Consider the following 19238-nt stretch of genomic DNA (forward strand, 5'->3'; position numbering starts at 1 on the left):
GTGACTATGTGATTGAACAGTAGTTAGTAACAGTGTGTGACTATGTGATTGAACAGTAGTTAATGACAGTGTGTGACTATGTGATTGAACAGTAGTTAGTGACAGTGTGTGACTATGTGATTGAACAGTAGTTAGTGACAGTGTGTGACTATGTGATTGAACAGTAGTTAATGACAGTGTGTGACTATGTGATTGAACAGTAGTTAGTAACAGTGTGTGACTATGTGATTGAACAGTAGTTAATGACAGTGTGTGACTATGTGATTGAACAGTAGTTAGTAACAGTGTGTGACTATGTGATTGAACAGTAGTTAGTAACAGTGTGTGACTATGTGATTGAACAGTAGTTAGTAACAGTGTGTGACTATGTGATTGAACAGTAGTTAGTAACAGTGTGTGACTATGTGATTGAACAGTAGTTAATGACAGTGTGTGACTATGTGATTGACCCGTAGTTAATTACAGTGTGTGACTATGTGATTGAACAGTAGTTAGTAACAGTGTGTGACTATGTGATTGAACAGTAGTTAATGACAGTGTGTGACTATGTGATTGAACAGTAGTTAGTGACAGTGTGTGACTATGTGATTGAACAGTAGTTAATGACAGTGTGTGACTATGTGATTGAACAGTAGTTAGTGACAGTGTGTGACTATGTGATTGAACAGTAGTTAATGACAGTGTGTGACTATGTGATTGAACAGTAGTTAGTAACAGTGTGTGACTATGTGATTGAACAGTAGTTAGTAACAGTGTGTGACTATGTGATTGAACAGTAGTTAGTGACAGTGTGTGACTACGCGACTGAACAGTAGTTAGTGACAGTCTGTGTCAGTCTGTGTGTCTGTGATTGAACAGTAGTTAGTAACAGTGTGTGACTATGTGATTGAACAGTAGTTAGTAACAGTGTGTGACTATGTGATTGAACAGTAGTTAGTGACAGTGTGTGACTACGCGACTGAACAGTAGTTAGTGACAGTCTGTGTCAGTCTGTGTGTCTGTGATTGAACAGTAGTTAGTAACAGTGTGTGACTATGTGATTGAACAGTAGTTAGTAACAGTGTGTGACTATGTGATTGAACAGTAGTTAGTAACAGTGTGTGACTATGTGATTGAACAGTAGTTAGTGACAGTGTGTGACTATGTGATTGAACAGTAGTTAGTAACAGTGTGTGACTATGTGATTGAACAGTAGTTAATGACAGTGTGTGACTATGTGATTGAACAGTAGTTAGTAACAGTGTGTGACTATGTGATTGAACAGTAGTTAGTAACAGTGTGTGACTATGTGATTGAACAGTAGTTAGTGACAGTGTGTGACTATGTGATTGAACAGTAAGTAGTGACAGTGTGTGACTATGTGATTGAACAGTAGTTAGTAACAGTGTGTGACTATGTGATTGAACAGTAGTTAGTAACAGTGTGTGACTATGTGATTGAACAGTAAGTAGTGACAGTGTGTGACTATGTGATTGAACAGTAGTTAATGACAGTGTGTGACTATGTGATTGAACAGTAGTTAATGACAGTGTGTGACTATGTGATTGAACAGTAGTTAATGACAGTGTGTGACTATGTGATTGAACAGTAGTTAGTGAGTGTGTGACTATGTGATTGAACAGTAGTTAATGACAGTGTGTGACTATGTGATTGAACAGTAGTTAGTAACAGTGTGTGACTATGTGATTGAACAGTAGGTAGTGACAGTGTGTGACTATGTGATTGAACAGTAGTTAGTGACAGTGTGTGACTATGTGATTGAACAGTAGTTAATGACAGTGTGTGACTATGTGATTGAACAGTAGTTAGTGACAGTGTGTGACTATGTGATTGAACAGTAGTTAGTGAGTGTGTGACTATGTGATTGAACAGTAGTTAGTGACAGTGTGTGACTATGTGATTGAACAGTAGTTAGTGACAGTGTGTGACTATGTGATTGAACAGTAGTTAATGACAGTGTGTGACTATGTGATTGAACAGTAGTTAGTGACAGTGTGTGACTATGTGATTGAACAGTAGTTAGTGACAGTGTGTGACTATGTGATTGAACAGTAGTTAGTAACAGTGTGTGACTATGTGATTGAACAGTAGTTAGTGACAGTGTGTGACTATGTGATTGAACAGTAGTTAATGACAGTGTGTGACTATGTGATTGAACAGTAGTTAGTGACAGTGTGTGACTATGTGATTGAACAGTAGTTAGTGACAGTGTGTGACTATGTGATTGAACAGTAGTTAATGACAGTGTGTGACTATGTGATTGAACAGTAGTTAGTGACAGTGTGTGACTATGTGATTGAACAGTAGTTAATGACAGTGTGTGACTATGTGATTGAACAGTAGTTAGTGACAGTGTGTGACTATGTGATTGAACAGTAGTTAATGACAGTGTGTGACTATGTGATTGAACAGTAGTTAGAAACAGTGTGTGACTATGTGATTGAACAGTAGTTAGTAACAGTGTGTGACTATGTGATTGAACAGTAGTTAGTGACAGTGTGTGACTACGCGACTGAACAGTAGTTAGTGACAGTCTGTGTCAGTCTGTGTGTCTGTGATTGAACAGTAGTTAATGACAGTGTGTGACTATGTGATTGAACAGTAAGTAGTGACAGTGTGTCTCTATGTGATTGAACAGTAGTTAGTAACAGTGTGTGACTATGTGATTGAACAGTAGTTAGTAACAGTGTGTGACTATGTGATTGAACAGTAGTTAGTGACAGTGTGTGACTATGTGATTGAACAGTAAGTAGTGACAGTGTGTGACTATGTGATTTAACAGTGTGTGACTATGTGATTGAACAGTAGTTAGTAACAGTGTGTGACTATGTGATTGAACAGTAAGTAGTGACAGTGTGTGACTATGTGATTGAACAGTAGTTAATGACAGTGTGTGACTATGTGATTGAACAGTAGTTAGTGAGTGTGTGACTATGTGATTGAACAGTAGTTAATGACAGTGTGTGACTATGTGATTGAACAGTAGTTAGTAACAGTGTGTGACTATGTGATTGAACAGTAAGTAGTGACAGTGTGTGACTATGTGATTGAACAGTAGTTATTAACAGTGTGTGACTATGTGATTGAACAGTAGTTAATGACAGTGTGTGACTATGTGATTGAACAGTAAGTAGTGACAGTGTGTGACTATGTGATTGAACAGTAGTTAGTGACGGTGTGTGACTATGTGATTGAACAGTAGTTATTAACAGTGTGTGACTATGTGATTGAACAGTAGTTAATGACAGTGTGTGACTATGTGATTGAACAGTAGTTAGTGACGGTGTGTGACTATGTGATTGAACAGTAGTTAGTAACAGTGTGTGACTATGTGATTGAACAGTAGTTAATGACAGTGTGTGACTATGTGATTGAACAGTAAGTAGTGACAGTGTGTGACTATGTGATTCAAATCAAATCAAATCAAATTTATTTATATAGCCCTTCGTACATCAGCTGATATCTCAAAGTGCTGTACAGAAACCCAGCCTAAAACCCCAAACAGCAAACAATGCAGGTGTAAAAGCACGGTGGCTAGGAAAAACTCCCTAGAAAGGCCAAAACCTAGGAAGAAACCTAGAGAGGAACCGGGCTATGTGGGGTGGCCAGTCCTCTTCTGGCTGTGCCGGGTAGAGATTATAACAGAACATGACCAAGATGTTCAAATGTTCATAAATGACCAGCATGGTCGAATAATAATAAGGCAGAACAGTTGAAACTGGAGCAGCAGCACAGTCAGGTGGACTGGGGACAGCAAGGAGCCTTCATGTCAGGTAGTCCTGGGGCACGGTCCTAGGGCTCAGGTCAGTTGAAACTGGAGCAGGAGCATGGCCAGGTGGACTGGGGACAGCAAGGAGTCCTCATGTCAGGTAGTCCTGGGACATGGTCCTAGGGCTCAGGTCCTCCGAGAGAGAGAAAGAAAGAGAGAAGGAGAGAATTAGAGAACGCACACTTAGATTCACACAGGACACCTAATAGGACAGGAGAAGTACTCCAGATATAACAAACTGACCCTAGCCCCCCGACACATAAACTACTGCAGCATAAATACTGGAGGCTGAGACAGGAGGGGTCAGGAGACACTGTGGCCCCATCCGAGGACACCCCCGGACAGGGCCAAACAGGAAGGATATAACCCCACCCACTTTGCCAAAGCACATCCCCCACACCACTAGAGGGATATCTTCAACCACCAACTTACCATCCTGAGACAAGGCCGAGTATAGCCCACAAAGATCTCCGCCACGGTACAACCCAGGGGGGCAACCCAGACAGGCCGACCACAACAGTGAATCAACCCACCCAGGTGACGCACCCCCCCCCAGGGACGGCACGAGAGAGCCCCAGCAAGCCAGTGACTCAGCCCCGTAACAGGGTTAGAGGCAGAGAATCCCAGTGGAAAGAGGGGAACCGGCCAGGCAGAGACAGCAAGGGCGGTTCGTTGCTCCAGAGCCTTTCCGTTCACCTTCCCACTCCTGGGCCAGACTACACTCAATCATATGACCCACTGAAGAGATGAGTCTTCAGTAAAGACTTAAAGGTTGAGACCGAGTTTGCGTCTCTGACATGGGTAGGCAGACCGTTCCATAAAAATGGAGCTCTATAGGAGAAAGCCCTGCCTCCAGCTGTTTGCTTAGAAATTCTAGGGGGACAATTAGGAGGCCTGCGTCTTGTGACCGTAGCGTACGTGTAGGTATGTACGGCAGGACCAAATCAGAGAGGTAGGTAGGAGCAAGCCCATGTAATGCTTTGTAGGTTAGCAGTAAAACCTTGAAATCAGCCCTTGCTTTGACAGGAAGCCAGTGTAGAGAGGCTAGCACTGGAGTAATATGATCAAATTTTTTGGTTCTAGTCAGGATTCTAGCAGCCGTATTTAGCACTAACTGAAGTTTATTTAGTGCTTTATCCGGGTAGCCGGAAAATAGAGCATTGCAGTAGTCTAACCTAGAAGTGACAAAAGCATGGATTAATTTTTCTGCATCATTTTTGGACAGAAAGTTTCTGATTTTGCAATGTTACGTAGATGGAAAAAAGCTGTCCTCGAAATGGTCTTGATATGTTCTTCAAGAGAGATCAGGGTCCAGAGTAACGCCGAGGTCCTTCACAGTTTTATTTGAGACGACTGTACAACCATTAAGATTAATTGTCAGATTCAACAGAAGATCTCTTTGTTTCTTGGGACCTAGAACAAGCATCTCTGTTTTGTCCGAGTTTAATAGTAGAAAGTTTGCAGCCATCCACTTCCTTATGTCTGAAACACATGCTTCTAGCGAGGGCAATTTTGGGGCTTCACCATGTTTCATTGAAATGTACAGCTGTGTGTCATCCGCATAGCAGTGAAAGTTTACATTATGTTTTTTGAATAACATCCCCAAGAGGTAAAATATATAGTGAAAACAATAGTGGTCCTAAAACAGAACCTTGAGGAACACCGAAATGTACAGTTGATTTGTCAGAGGACAAACCATTCACAGAGACAAACTGATATCTTTCCGACAGATAAGATCTAAACCAGGCCAGAACTTGTCCGTGTAGACCAATTTGGGTTTCCAATCTCTCCAAAAGAATGTGGTGATCGATGGTATCAAAAGCAGCACTAAGGTCTAGGAGCACGAGGACAGATGCAGAGCCTCGGTCCGATGCCATTAAAATGTCATTTACCACCTTCACAAGTGCCGTCTCAGTGCTATGATGGGGTCTAAAACCAGACTGAAGCATTTCGTATACATTGTTTGTCTTCAGGAAGGCAGTGAGTTGCTGCGCAACAGCCTTCTCTAAAATCTTTGAGAGGAATGGAAGATTCGATATAGGCCGATAGTTTTTATATTTTCTGGGTCAAGGTTTGGCTTTTTCAAGAGAGGCTTTATTACTGCCACTTTTAGTGAGTTTGGTACACATCCAGTGGATAGAGAGCCGTTTATTATGTTCAACATAGGAGGGCCAAGCACAGGAAGCAGCTCTTTCAGTAGTTTAGTTGGAATAGGGTCCAGTATACAGCTTGAAGGTTTAGAGGCCATGATTATTTTCATCATTGTGTCAAGAGATATAGTACTAAAACACTTGAGCGTCTCTCTTGATCCTAGGTCCTGGCAGAGTTGTGCAGACTCAGGACAACTGAGGTTTGGAGGAATACGCAGGTTTAAAGAGGAGTCCGTAATTTGCTTTCTAATAATCATAATCTTTTCCTCAAAGAAGTTCATGAATTTATCACTGCTAAAGTGAAAGTCATCCTCTCTTGGGGAATGCTGCTTTTTAGTTAGCTTTTCCACAGTATCAAAAAGGAATTTCGGATTGTTCTTATTTTCCTCAATTAAGTTAGAAAAATAGGACGATCGAGCAGCAGTAAGGGCTCTTCGGTACTGCACGGTACCGTCCTTCCAAGCTAGTCGGAAGACTTCCAGTTTGGTGTGGCGCCATTTCCGTTCCAATTTTCTGGAAGCTTGCTTCAGAGCTCGGGTATTTTCTGTGTACCAGGGAGCTAGTTTCTTATGAGACATTTTTTAGTTTTTAGGGGTGCAACTGCATCTAGGGTATTGCGCAAGGTTAAATTGAGATCCTCAGTTAGGTGGTTAACGGATTTTTGTCCTCTGGCGTCCTTGGGTAGGCAGAGGGAGTCTGGAAGGGCATCAAGGAATCTTTGTGTTGTCTGTGAATTTATAGCACGACTTTTGATGTTCCTTGGTTGGGGTCTGAGCAGATTATTTGTTGCAATTGCAAACGTAATAAAATGGTGGTCCGATAGTCCAGGATTATGAGGAAAAACATTAAGATCCACAACATTTATTCCATGGGACAAAACTAGGTCCAGCATATGACTGTGACAGTGAGTGGGTCCAGAGACATGTTGGACAAAACCCACTGAGTCGATGATGGCTCCAAAAGCCTTTTGGAGTGGGTCTGTGGACTTTTCCATGTGAATATTAAAGTCACCAAAGATTAGAATATTATCTGCAATGACTACAAGGTCTGATAGGAATTCAGGGAACTCAGTGAGAAACGCTGTATATGGCCCAGGAGGCCTGTAAACAGTAGCTATAAAAAGTGATTGAGTAGGCTGCATAGATTTCATGACTAGAAGCTCAAAAGACGAAAACGTCATTTTTTTTTTTGTAAATTGAAATTTGCTATCGTAAATGTTAGCAACACCTCCGCCTTTGCGGGATGCACGGGGATATGGTCACTAGTGTAGCCAGGAGGTGAGGCCTCATTTAACACAGTAAATTCATCAGGCTTAAGCCATGTTTCAGTCAGGCCAATCACATCAAGATTATGATCAGTGATTAGTTCATTGACTATAATTGCCTTTGAAGTAAGGGATCTAACATTAAGTAGCCCTATTTTGAGATGTGAGGTATCATGAGCTCTTTCAGTAATGACAGGAATGGAGGTGGTCTTTATCCTAGTGAGATTGCTAAGGCGAACACCGCCATGTTTAGTTTTGCCCAACCTAGGTCGAGGCACAGACACGGTCTCAATGGTGATAGCTGAGCTGACTACACTGACTATGCTAGTGGCAGACTCCACTATGCTGGCAGGCTGGCTAATAGCCTGCTGCCTGGCCTGCACCCTATTTCATTGTGGAGCTAGAGGAGTTAGAGCCCTGTCTATGTTGGCAGATAAGATGAGAGCACCCCTCCAGCTAGGATGGAGTCCGTCACTCCTCAGCAGGTCAGGCTTGGTCCTGTTTGTGGGTGAGTCCCAGAAAGAGGGCCAGTATCTACAAATTCTATCTTTTGGGAGGGGCAGAAAACAGTTTTCAACCAGCGATTGAGTTGTGAGACTCTGCTGTAGAGCTCATCACTCCCCTAACTGGGAGGGCCAGAGACAATTACTCGATGCCGACACATCTTTCTAGCTGATATGCACGCAGAAGCTATGTTGCGCTTGGTGATCTCTGACTGTTTCATCCTAACATCGTTGGTGCCGACGTGGATAACAATATCTCTATACTCTCTACACTCGCCAGTTTTAGCTTTAGCCAGCACCATCTTCAGATTAGCCTTAACGTCGGTAGCCCTGCCCCGGGTAAACAGTGTATGATCGCTGGATGATTCGCTTTAAGTCTAATACTGCGGGTAATGGAGTCGCCAATGACTAGAGTTTTCAATTTGTCAGAGCTAATGGTGGGAAGCTTCGGCGTCTCAGACCCCGTAACGGGAGGAGTAGAGACCAGAGAAGACTCGGTCTCTGACTCCGACCCGCTGCTTAATGGGGAAAACCGGTTGAAAGTTTCTGTCTGCTGAATGAGCGACACCGGTTGAGCGTTCCTACAGCATTTCCTTCCAGAAACCGTGAGAAAGTTGTCCGGCTGCGGGGACTGTGCCAGGGGATTTGTACTACTATCTGTACTTACTGGTGGCACAGACGCTGTTTCATCCTTTCCTACACTGAAATTACCCTTGCCTAACGATTGCGTCTGAAGCTGGGCTTGCAGTACAGCTATCCTCGCCGTAAGGCGAGCACAGCGGCTGCAATTAGAAGGCATCATGTTAATGTTACTACTTAGCTTCGGCTGTTGGAGGTCCTGACGAATCGTGTCCATGATTGAACAGTAGTTAGTGACAGTGTGTGACTATGTGATTGAACAGTAGTTATTAACAGTGTGTGACTATGTGATTGAACAGTAGTTAATGACAGTGTGTGACTATGTGATTGAACAGTAGTTATTAACAGTGTGTGACTATGTGATTGAACAGTAGTTAATGACAGTGTGTGACTATGTGATTGAACAGTAAGTAGTGACAGTGTGTGACTATGTGATTGAACAGTAGTTATTAACAGTGTGTGACTATGTGATTGAACAGTAGTTAATGACAGTGTGTGACTATGTGATTGAACAGTAGTTATTAACAGTGTGTGACTATGTGATTGAACAGTAGTTATTAACAGTGTGTGACTATGTGATTGAACAGTAGTTAGGGACAGTGTGTGACTATGTGATTGAACAGTAGTTATTAACAGTGTGTGACTATGTGATTGAACAGTAGTTAGTAACAGTGTGTGACTATGTGATTGAACAGTAGTTATTAACAGTGTGTGACTATGTGATTGAACAGTAGTTAATGACAGTGTGTGACTATGTGATTGAACAGTAGTTAGTGACAGTGTGTGACTATGTGATTGAACAGTAGTTAGTAACAGTGTGTGACTATGTGATTGAACAGTAGTTAGTAACAGTGTGTGACTATGTGATTGAACAGTAGTTATTAACAGTGTGTGACTATGTGATTGAACAGTAGTTAGGGACAGTGTGTGACTATGTGATTGAACAGTAGTTATTAACAGTGTGTGACTATGTGATTGAACAGTAGTTAGTAACAGTGTGTGACTATGTGATTGAACAGTAGTTAGTAACAGTGTGTGACTATGTGATTGAACAGTAGTTAGTAACAGTGTGTGACTATGTGATTGAACAGTAGTTAGTAACAGTGTGTGACTATGTGATTGAACAGTAGTTATTAACAGTGTGTGACTATGTGATTGAACAGTAGTTAGGGCAGTGTGTGACTATGTGATTGAACAGTAGTTATTAACAGTGTGTGACTATGTGATTGAACAGTAGTTATTAACAGTGTGTGACTATGTGATTGAACAGTAGTTATTAACAGTGTGTGACTATGTGATTGAACAGTAGTTGACAGTGTGTGAGTGTGATTGAACAGTAGTTATGTGACAGATGTGTGACTATGTGATTGAACAGTAGTTAGTGACAGTGTGTGACTATGTGATTGAACAGTAGTTAATGACAGTGTGTGACTATGTGATTGAACAGTAGTTAATGACAGTGTGTGACTATGTGATTGAACAGTAGTTAATGACAGTGTGTGACTATGTGATTGAACAGTAGTTGTGACAGTGTGTGACTATGTGATTGAACAGTAGTGACTATGTGATTGAACAGTAGTGTGTGACTATGTGATTGAACAGTAGTTAATGACAGTGTGTGACTATGTGATTGAACAGTAGTTAGTGACAGTGTGTGACTATGTGATTGAACAGTAGTTAATGACAGTGTGTGACTATGTGATTGAACAGTAGTTAGTGAGTGTGTGACTATGATTGAACAGATTGAACAGACTAGTTACAGTGACAGTGTGTGACTATGTGATTGAACAGTAGTTAGTGACAGTGTGTGACTATGTGATTGAACAGTAGTTAGTGAGTGTGTGACTATGTGATTGAACAGTAGTTATTAACAGTGTGTGACTATGTGATTGAACAGTAGTTATTAACAGTGTGTGACTATGTGATTGAACAGTAGTTATTAACAGTGTGTGACTATGTGATTGAACAGTAGTTATTAACAGTGTGTGACTATGTGATTGAACAGTACTTATTAACAGTGTGTGACTATGTGATTGAACAGTAGTTAGTGAGTGTGTGACTATGTGATTGAACAGTAGTTATTAACAGTGTGTGACTATGTGATTGAACAGTAGTTATTAACAGTGTGTGACTATGTGATTGAACAGTAGTTAGTGAGTGTGTGACTATGTGATTGAACAGTAGTTAGTGACAGTGTGTGACTATGTGATTGAACAGTAGTTAGTGACAGTGTGTGACTATGTGATTGAACAGTAGTTAGTAACAGTGTGTGACTATGTGATTGAACAGTAGTTAGTAACAGTGTGTGACTATGTGATTGAACAGTATTTTTTTTTTTTTTTTTTTATTTCACCTTTATTTAACCAGGTAGGCTAGTTGAGAACAAGTACTCATTTGCAACTGCGACCTGGCCAAGATAAAGCATAGCAGTGTGAACAGACAACACAGAGTTACACATGGAGTAAACAATTAGCAAGTCAATAACACAGTGGAAAAAAAATGGGCAGTCTATATACAATGTGTGCAAAAGGCATGAGGAGGTAGGCGAATAATACAATTTTGCAGATTAACACTGGAGTGATAAATGATCAGATGGGCATGTACAGGTAGAGATATTGGTGTGCAAAAGAGCAGAAAAGTAAATAAATAAAAACAGTATAAAAACAGTATGGGAATGAGGTAGGTGAAAAAGGGTGAGCTATTTACCTATAGACTATGTACAGCTGCAGCGATCGGTTAGCTGCTCGGATAGCTGATGTTTGAAGTTGGTGAGGGAGATAAAAGTCTCCAACTTCAGCGATTTTTGCAATTCGTTCCAGTCACAGGCAGCAGAGTACTGGAACGAAAGGCGCCAAATGAGGTGTTGGCTTTAGGGATGATCAGTGAGATACACCTGCTGGAGCGCGTGCTACGGATGGGTGTTGCCATCGTGACCAGTGAACTGAGATAAGGCGGAGCTTTACCTAGCATGGACTTGTAGATGACCTGGAGCCAGTGGGTCTGGCGACGAATATGTAGTGAGGGCCAGCCGACTAGAGCATACAAGTCAAAGTGGTGGGTGGTATAAGGTGCTTTAGTGACAAAACGGATGGCACTGTGATAGACTGCATCCAGTTTGCTGAGTAGAGTGTTGGAAGCCATTTTGTAGATGACATCGCCGAAGTCGAGGATCGGTAGGATAGTCAGTTTTACTAGGGTAAGCTTGGCAGCGTGAGTGAAGGAGGCTTTGTTGCGGAATAGAAAGCCGACTCTGGATTTGATTTTTGATTGGAGATGTTTGATGTGAGTCTGGAAGGAGAGTTTGCAGTCTAGCCAGACACCTAGGTACTTATAGATGTCCACATATTCAAGGTTGGAACCATCCAGGGTGGTGATGCTAGTCGGGCATGCGGGTGCAGGCAGCGATCGGTTGAAAAGCATGCATTTGGTTTTACTCGCGTTTAAGAGCAGTTGGAGGCCACGGAAGGAGTGCTGTATGGCATTGAAGCTCGTTTGGAGGTTTGATAGCACAGTGTCCAATGACGGGCCGAAAGTATATAGAATGGTGTCGTCTGCGTAGAGGTGGATCAGGGAATCGCCCGCAGCAAGAGCAACATCATTGATATATACAGAGAAAAGAGTCTGCCCGAGAATTGAACCCTGTGGCACCCCCATAGAGACTGCCAGAGGACCGGACAGCATGCCCTCTGATTTGACACACTGAACTCTGTCTGCAAAGTAATTGGTGAACCAGGCAAGGCAGTCATCCGAAAAACCGAGGGTGTTGAGTCTGCCGATAAGAATTTGGTGATTGACAGAGTCGGAAGCCTTGGCGAGGTCGATGAAGACGGCTGCACAGTACTGTCTTTTATCGATGGCGGTTATGATATCATTTAGTACCTTGAGTGTGGCTGAGGTGCACCCGTGACCGGCTCGGAAACCAGACTGCACAGCGGAGAAGGTACGGTGGGATTCGAGATGGTCAGTGACCTGTTTGTTGACTTGGCTTTCGAAGACCTTAGATAGGCAGGGCAGGATGGATATAGGTCTATAGCAGTTTGGGTCCAGGGTGTCTCCCCCTTTGAAGAGGGGGATGACTGCGGCAGCTTTCCAATCCTTGGGGATCTCAGACGATATGAAAGAGAGGTTGAACAGGCTGGTAATAGGGGTTGCGACAATGGCGGCAGATAGTTTCAGAAATAGCGGGTCCAGATTGTCAAGCCCAGCTGATTTGTACGGGTCCAGGTTTTGCAGCTCTTTCAGAACATCTGCTATCTGGATTTGGGTAAAGGAGAACCTGAGAGAGGAACTACGGGGGCGGAGCTGTTGCAGTAGTTAGTGGCAGTGTGTGACTATGTGATTGAACAGTAGTTAGTGGACAGTGTGTGACTATGTGATTGAACAGTAGTTAATGACAGTGTGTGACTATGTGATTGAACAGTAGTTAGTGTGGGACAGTGTGATTGACTATGTGATTGAACAGTAGTTAATGAGTGTGTGACTATGATTGAACAGATTGAACAGTACTATGTGTTGAACAGTGGCAGTGTGTGACTATGTGATTGAACAGTAGTTAATGACAGTGTGTGACTATGTGATTGAACAGTAGTTAGTGAGTGTGTGACTATGTGATTGAACAGTAGTTAGTGGCAGTGTGTGACTATGTGATTGAACAGTAGTTAGTGGCAGTGTGTGACTATGTGATTGAACAGTAGTTAATGACAGTGTGTGACTATGTGATTGAACAGTAGTTAGTGACAGTGTGTGACTATGTGATTGAACAGTAGTTAGTGAGTGTGTGACTATGTGATTGAACAGTAGTTAGTGACAGTGTGTGACTATGTGATTGAACAGTAGTTAGTGACAGTGTGTGACTATGTGATTGAACAGTAGTTAGTAACAGTGTGTGACTATGTGATTGAACAGTAGTTAGTAACAGTGTGTGACTATGTGATTGAACAGTAGTTAGTGACAGTGTGTGACTATGTGATTGAACAGTAGTTAGTGACAGTGTGTGACTATGTGATTGAACAGTAGTTAATGACAGTGTGTGACTATGTGATTGAACAGTAGTTAATGGCAGTGTGTGACTATGTGATTGAACAGTGTGTGACTATGTGATTAGTGACAGTGTGTGACTATGTGATTGAACAGTAGTTAGGGACAGTGTGTGACTATGTGATTGAACAGTAGTGACTAGTGAACAGTGTGTGACTATGTGATTGAACAGTAGTTAGTGATAGTGTGTGACTATGTGATTGAACAGTAGTTAGTGACAGTGTGTGACTATGTGATTGAACAGTAGTCTCATTAGGGTGGGCTCCAGTGCTGCTGATCCTGTTATTGATGGTGGCCTTCGTCAGACTGGGGTTAACTGGGTTTGATGGAGCCTCCATTAGCTTTCATTTCACCCAGCAGCTGCCACTGTTTTCACTGTGTGTGTGTTTTCACAGAGCCGCTGCAAGTTGATCAGCCACCGCAATCACACACACATGCTAACAATGGTGGAAGGGTGTGTGTGTGTGGCTTCCATATTAAAACAACATCTGGTTATTTGTGCTTCTGTGTACGTACTTGCGATAAAGGTCAGTGATTTTCCTCTAATAGAAATTTGATAAAGCCCTGCATCACTCCTTCAGTTTATATCGCTAAGTGTTTTTAAAGATTTCTCTCATTACAGAGAACATTTAAAGATATTATCTAATCAGTCCTTTTAATCGATTTTGTTCAATGTGTACTCGCGCTTAAGTAAATCTGATCCCGGACCAGGGAACCGGCCGATCCAACTGTTTCATGTCGCGGCCTGTTTGTTTCATCGTGAGAGCTAATTTAAGCCCTGTTTATAATTTCCATCATTAGCTACGCAGCTTGGTTTGGGCTGTGCTTTTCAGGATTACTACACAAGATCAAAGTTCAGCCAACCTCTGATTCCACCACTGGCCTAAGCCCCATAATAGGAGCATGATCCTAGCGAGCTAATTGCAGCATTTCAAAGGCTTGTTAGCGATTGATGCTAAAAGGAATGCTTATGACAGTAACAATGAAAAACTGGCATTTGCCTTTACTTTACATTGTTAAGGAGATAACACACCCCTTTAACCGCCATTTTGTCTTTAGGTTTACTTATCTGGGTCCTGCTCGGTAGAGAAGTTGTGTCTGAACACTCCACACTCAGCAGCTAAAACAGTAGAGTTGAAGAGTGATCGGGTGTCTGATGTCAAAGTCCAGGATGTTACCTCACCAATATTTTCAGCGTAACAATTATCAACGGGATGAGTTTCATGCTGTGTGTGACTGAGTTTTCCAGACACACACAGACAAACGCAGGGGACCCAATCACTGACAGTGGAACAAGAGATCCTCTCATTTCCATACAAAGTCCCTCTAAACTAACCACAACAATCACACCCCTCATACTACAGAGATTACAACGCAGCAGCAGGACTATTCAACTGCAGTCCCTTCTGGCCATTTCCTCCTTCTAATCAGGGACCTGGGACAGCACTGACCAACCACCTGACAGTTCACCAGTTGACTAGCAGGTAGAGAAGGAAAGCAGCAGTACAGCACTTGGGCCCTTGGGGGCCCGGCAGCTGAATGGCCCTGTAATACAGTCCGTGATACAATAACAAACCAGGAGGAATCACTCACTTCTCCTCTTGCCCACATCTCCTTTGGACGTCGCCGCCTCGTTGAGCAGGACCATCCCCATGGTGATGGCGGCATCTGTGGGCAGTTGTCAAGGAAACGGACTAACCACAGTATGTGTGCTGTAAGTGTATGTTTGTGATAGTGTGCGCGTGCACTGTGTATAACCCAGACAATGTCAATCTTCCAAAAGTCAAAAGTCTATTCAGCTGCAGTGTGTTCTCACTCAGTGTGAGCAGTGAGCCGTTAACTCCAGACTTTGAAAGTAGCGATTACTGAGGGATAAATCAACTCCTCGGCTATTGTAGCTATTGTGCAGGCATTGTGCAGGCATTGCTAACGACGGAATAGGAGATGGCTAGAGAACAGAAGGAGAAGAGATGCCGATGGACTACGACGTTAGCTGTGGACAGGGGAGTTGTGTGGACCACCCAGACATAAAGACTCTGGAGCCACAAGGTGGCTGAGGTTCGGACCACTGGATGCACTCATCTTGACGCCTATTTAGGAAGTTCCATTAGCTTAGCTCAGATGGTAATGCCAGGGTTGTGGGTTTGACTCCCGCATGGGTCACATACCATATAGTGAACATTACCTGTCACTGTCAACATAAGTCACTTTGGATAGAAGTGTCTGGTATTATGACCAGTAAAGTAAGGACAATGAAATATTAACAAAACAATTTCATTTAAGTGTATTTCAGTCCTAACTAAAGCGAGTCTAGCCATTTCCTTGTGCACGGGCTCTAATGCATATGGAAATCATGGATCTTTTTGAAAGGCCACTTCCATAACTAAACTAGGCCACCTTCGATGGAACACATCGTGATGTTGAGAGGCAACAGCATATGTGATTATGCCAACGGGTCCTTGAGAATCAGGCCTGAGACATACACACCTGCGCACGCACACATCGGCTTCTCATCTCCCCAAGCAGTGTGTGAGTGTGAGTCTGTGTGTGGGTGGGTGGGAGTGAGGGTTGGACAGAGCCAACACGGAGCAAACAAACCATTCTAATTAAAGTGGAATTAAAACTGGAAGAGACTGGAGATAGTACTAATGAAAAAAAGAAGACAACTGCCAGCTGTGTGTGTGTGTGTGTGTGTGTGTGTGTGTGTGTGTGTGTGTGTGTGTGTGTGAGAGAGAGTCTCAGGCCTCATTCTCAAGGCTGCTGCTCTCAAGCCTTTTAGCATGTGTTCCATTGATTGTGTGTGAGAGCCACAGATACAGTGTTTGAATGTGAACCACAGAGAAAGGGTAGAGCATGTGGGTGGAACTGTGTTTTGTGTACAGCTGTGCATCATGTCAGTGTGTTTGTTTGGGCCCTTTACAGATGCTGCCTGACGTATGTGTGCCTTTGTGTTTTCACTGGTGTCTATATCCCACATATGTCCCATCCAACCCCCCCCAAATGACACTGTAGGAAACAGTAAGGACTAGAATGACTGTATGTCTCTACGGCGATACACTACGGACTAGAATGACGCTAGGTACAGTTGAAGTCGGAAGTTTACATACACATTAGTCAAATACATTTAAAATCTGTTTTTCACAATTACTGACATTTAATCCTATTAAACATTCCCTGTCTTAGGTCAGTTAGGATCACCACTTTATTTTAAGAATGTAAAATGTCAGAATAATAGCGGAGAGAGTGATTTATTTCAGCTTTTATTTATTTCATTACATCCCCAGTGGGTCAGAAGTTAGTATTTGGTAGCATTGCCTTTAAATTGTTTATCTTGGGTCGAACATTTCGGGTAGCCTTCCACAAGCTTCCCACAATAAGTTGGGTGAATTTTGGCCCATTCCTCCTGACAGACCTGGTGTAACTGAGCTTTTATTTATTTCTGGTCTGTAGGCCTCCTTGCTCGCACAGAGCTTTTTCAGTTCTGCCCACAAATGTTCTATAGGATTGAGGTCAGGGCTTTGTGATGGCCACTCTAATACCTTGACTTTGTTGTCCTTAAGCCATTTTTCCACAACTTTGGAAGTATTCTTGGGGTCATTGTCCATTTGGAAGACCCATCTGCAACCAAGTTATAACTTCCTGACTGATGTCTTGACATGTTGCTTCAATATATTCACAATTTTCCTACCTCATGATGCCATCTATTTTGTGAAGTGCACCAGTCCCTCCTGCAGCAAAGCAACACCACAACATGATGCTGCCACCCCCGTGCTTCACGGTTGGGATGGTGTTCTTTGGATTGCAAGCCTCCCCTTTTTTCCTCTAAACATAACGATGGTAATTATGGCCAAACAGCTCTATTTTTGTTTCATCAAACCAGAGAAAATTTCTCCAAAAAGTACGATCTTTGTCCCCATGTGCAGTTGCAAACCGTAGTCTGGCTTTTATATGGCGGTTTTGGAGCAGTGGCTTCTTCCTTGCTGAGCGGCCTTTCAAGTTATGTCGATATAGGACTCGTTTGCCTGTGGATATAGATACTTTTGTACTTATTTCCTCCAGCATCTTCACAAGGTCCTTTGCTGTTGTTCTGGGATGGATTTGCACTTTTCGCTCCAAAGTACGTTCATCTCTAGGAGACAGAACGCATCTCCTTCCTGAGTGGTATGATGGCTGCATGGTCCCATGGTGTTTATACTTGCATACTATTGTTTCTACAGATGAACGTTCTACCTTCAGGCGTTTAGAAATTGCTCCCAAGGATGTACCAGACTTGTGGAGGTCTACAATTTTTTCTGAGGTCTTGGCTGATTTCTTTTGCTTTTCCCATGATGTCAAGCAAAGAGGCACTGCGTTTGAAGGTAGGCCTCCAAATACATCTACAGTTCCACCTCCAATTGACTCAAATTATGTCAATTAGCCTATCAGAAGCTTCTAAAGCCATGTTTTCCAAGTTGTTTAAAGGAACAGTGAACTTAGTGTATGTAAACTTCTGACCCACTGGAATTATGATATACTGAATTATAAGTGAAATCATCTGTCTGTAAACAACTGTTGGAAAAATTACTTGTGTCATACACAAAGTAGACGTCCTAACCGCCAAAACAATATAGTTTGTTAACAAAAATTGGTGGAGTTGGTTAAAAACTAGTTTTAATGACTCCAACCTATGTGTATGTAAACTTCCCACTTCAACTGTATGTACTAAGCGCTCGCAACAGGTGTAAAGCTCACACCTGTTTTTCTATGCAGAGGAGATATTGCTTGAGGTTTATGTGAAGTAAAACACTATTACGGCCAACTGTAAATACAGAGTAAATAGTGTAGTATATGTGATATTATGAAGCTTCAGGATTCGCTTTCCTGTTGGTGTTTAGGTGCAAATGCCTCCTGAATCTGGCTCTAGAATAGGTAGTGAATACAGGCTTCCCATTGGTTAGTCCTCTGTATCATATAGAGGAAGTAGTGAATACAGGCTTCCCATTCGTTAGTCCTCTGTAGCATATAGAGGAAGTAGTGAATACAGGCTTCCCATTGGTTAGTCCTCTGTATCATATAGAAGAAGTAATGAATACAGGCTTCCCATTGGTTAGTCCTCTGTATCATATAGAGGAAGTAGTGAATACAGGCTTCCCATTGGTTAGTCCTCTGTATCATATAGAGGAAGTAATGAATACAGGCTTCCAATTGGTTAGTCCTCTGTATCATACAGAGTACTGTAGGTAGTAAGTATAGGCTTCCTACTGGATAATCCTCTGTATCATACATAGTAGTTATTGAATACAGGCTTCACATTGGTTAATCCTCTGTATCATATATAGGAAGTAGTGAATACATACTTCCCATTGGTTAATCCTCTGTATCATACAGAGTACTGTAGGTAGTAAGTATAGGCTTCCTACTGGATAATCCTCTGTATCATACATAGTAGTTATTGAATACAGGCTTCACATTGGTTAATTCTCGATATCATATAGGGGAAGTAGTGAATACAGGCTTCCCATTGGTTAATCCTCAGTTCTCCCATGAGGCATTCGTCTTAAGGATACTGAGCAGCAGGATGATGTGGGACTCAGCTACAAACTGGGCCTGGCTGCTCCCATGGATATAACTCTGAAAAAGAGAGAGGAGGGGAGAACCAGAGAGAGAGGTAGAGAGAGGTATATATATAGAGAGAGAGGTATAGAGAGAGATAGAGAGAGAGAGAGATAGAGAGGTAGAGAGAGGTATAGAGAGAGAGAGAGAGAATGAGAGAGAGAGAGAGAGAGAGAGAGAGAGAGAGGTAGAGAGAGGTAGAGAGAGTATAGAGAGAGATAGAGAGAGAGATAGAGAGGTAGAGAGAGATAGAGAGAGAGAGAGGTAAAAGAGAGAGGTATAGA

The 19238-nt window shown here is 42.4% G+C and overlaps 1 protein-coding gene across 1 annotated transcript in view; it reads right to left on the reverse strand.

The window, feature by feature from the left end:
• The window catches only part of LOC127923918 (tumor suppressor candidate 3-like), a 140882-nt gene that overhangs the window by 14277 nt on the left and 107367 nt on the right, over positions 1–19238 (reverse strand). Inside the window, exons 7-8 of the mRNA XM_052508123.1 lie at positions 18909–18972; positions 14956–15030 (exon numbers count right to left, since the gene is read on the reverse strand). Of these exons, the coding sequence (XP_052364083.1) occupies positions 14956–15030; positions 18909–18972 (139 nt within the window). The remainder of the gene's footprint in view (positions 1–14955; positions 15031–18908; positions 18973–19238) is intronic.

This window comes from Oncorhynchus keta, unplaced genomic scaffold (assembly GCF_023373465.1).
Source record: "Oncorhynchus keta strain PuntledgeMale-10-30-2019 unplaced genomic scaffold, Oket_V2 Un_contig_3376_pilon_pilon, whole genome shotgun sequence".
Lineage (NCBI taxonomy): Eukaryota > Metazoa > Chordata > Actinopteri > Salmoniformes > Salmonidae > Oncorhynchus > Oncorhynchus keta.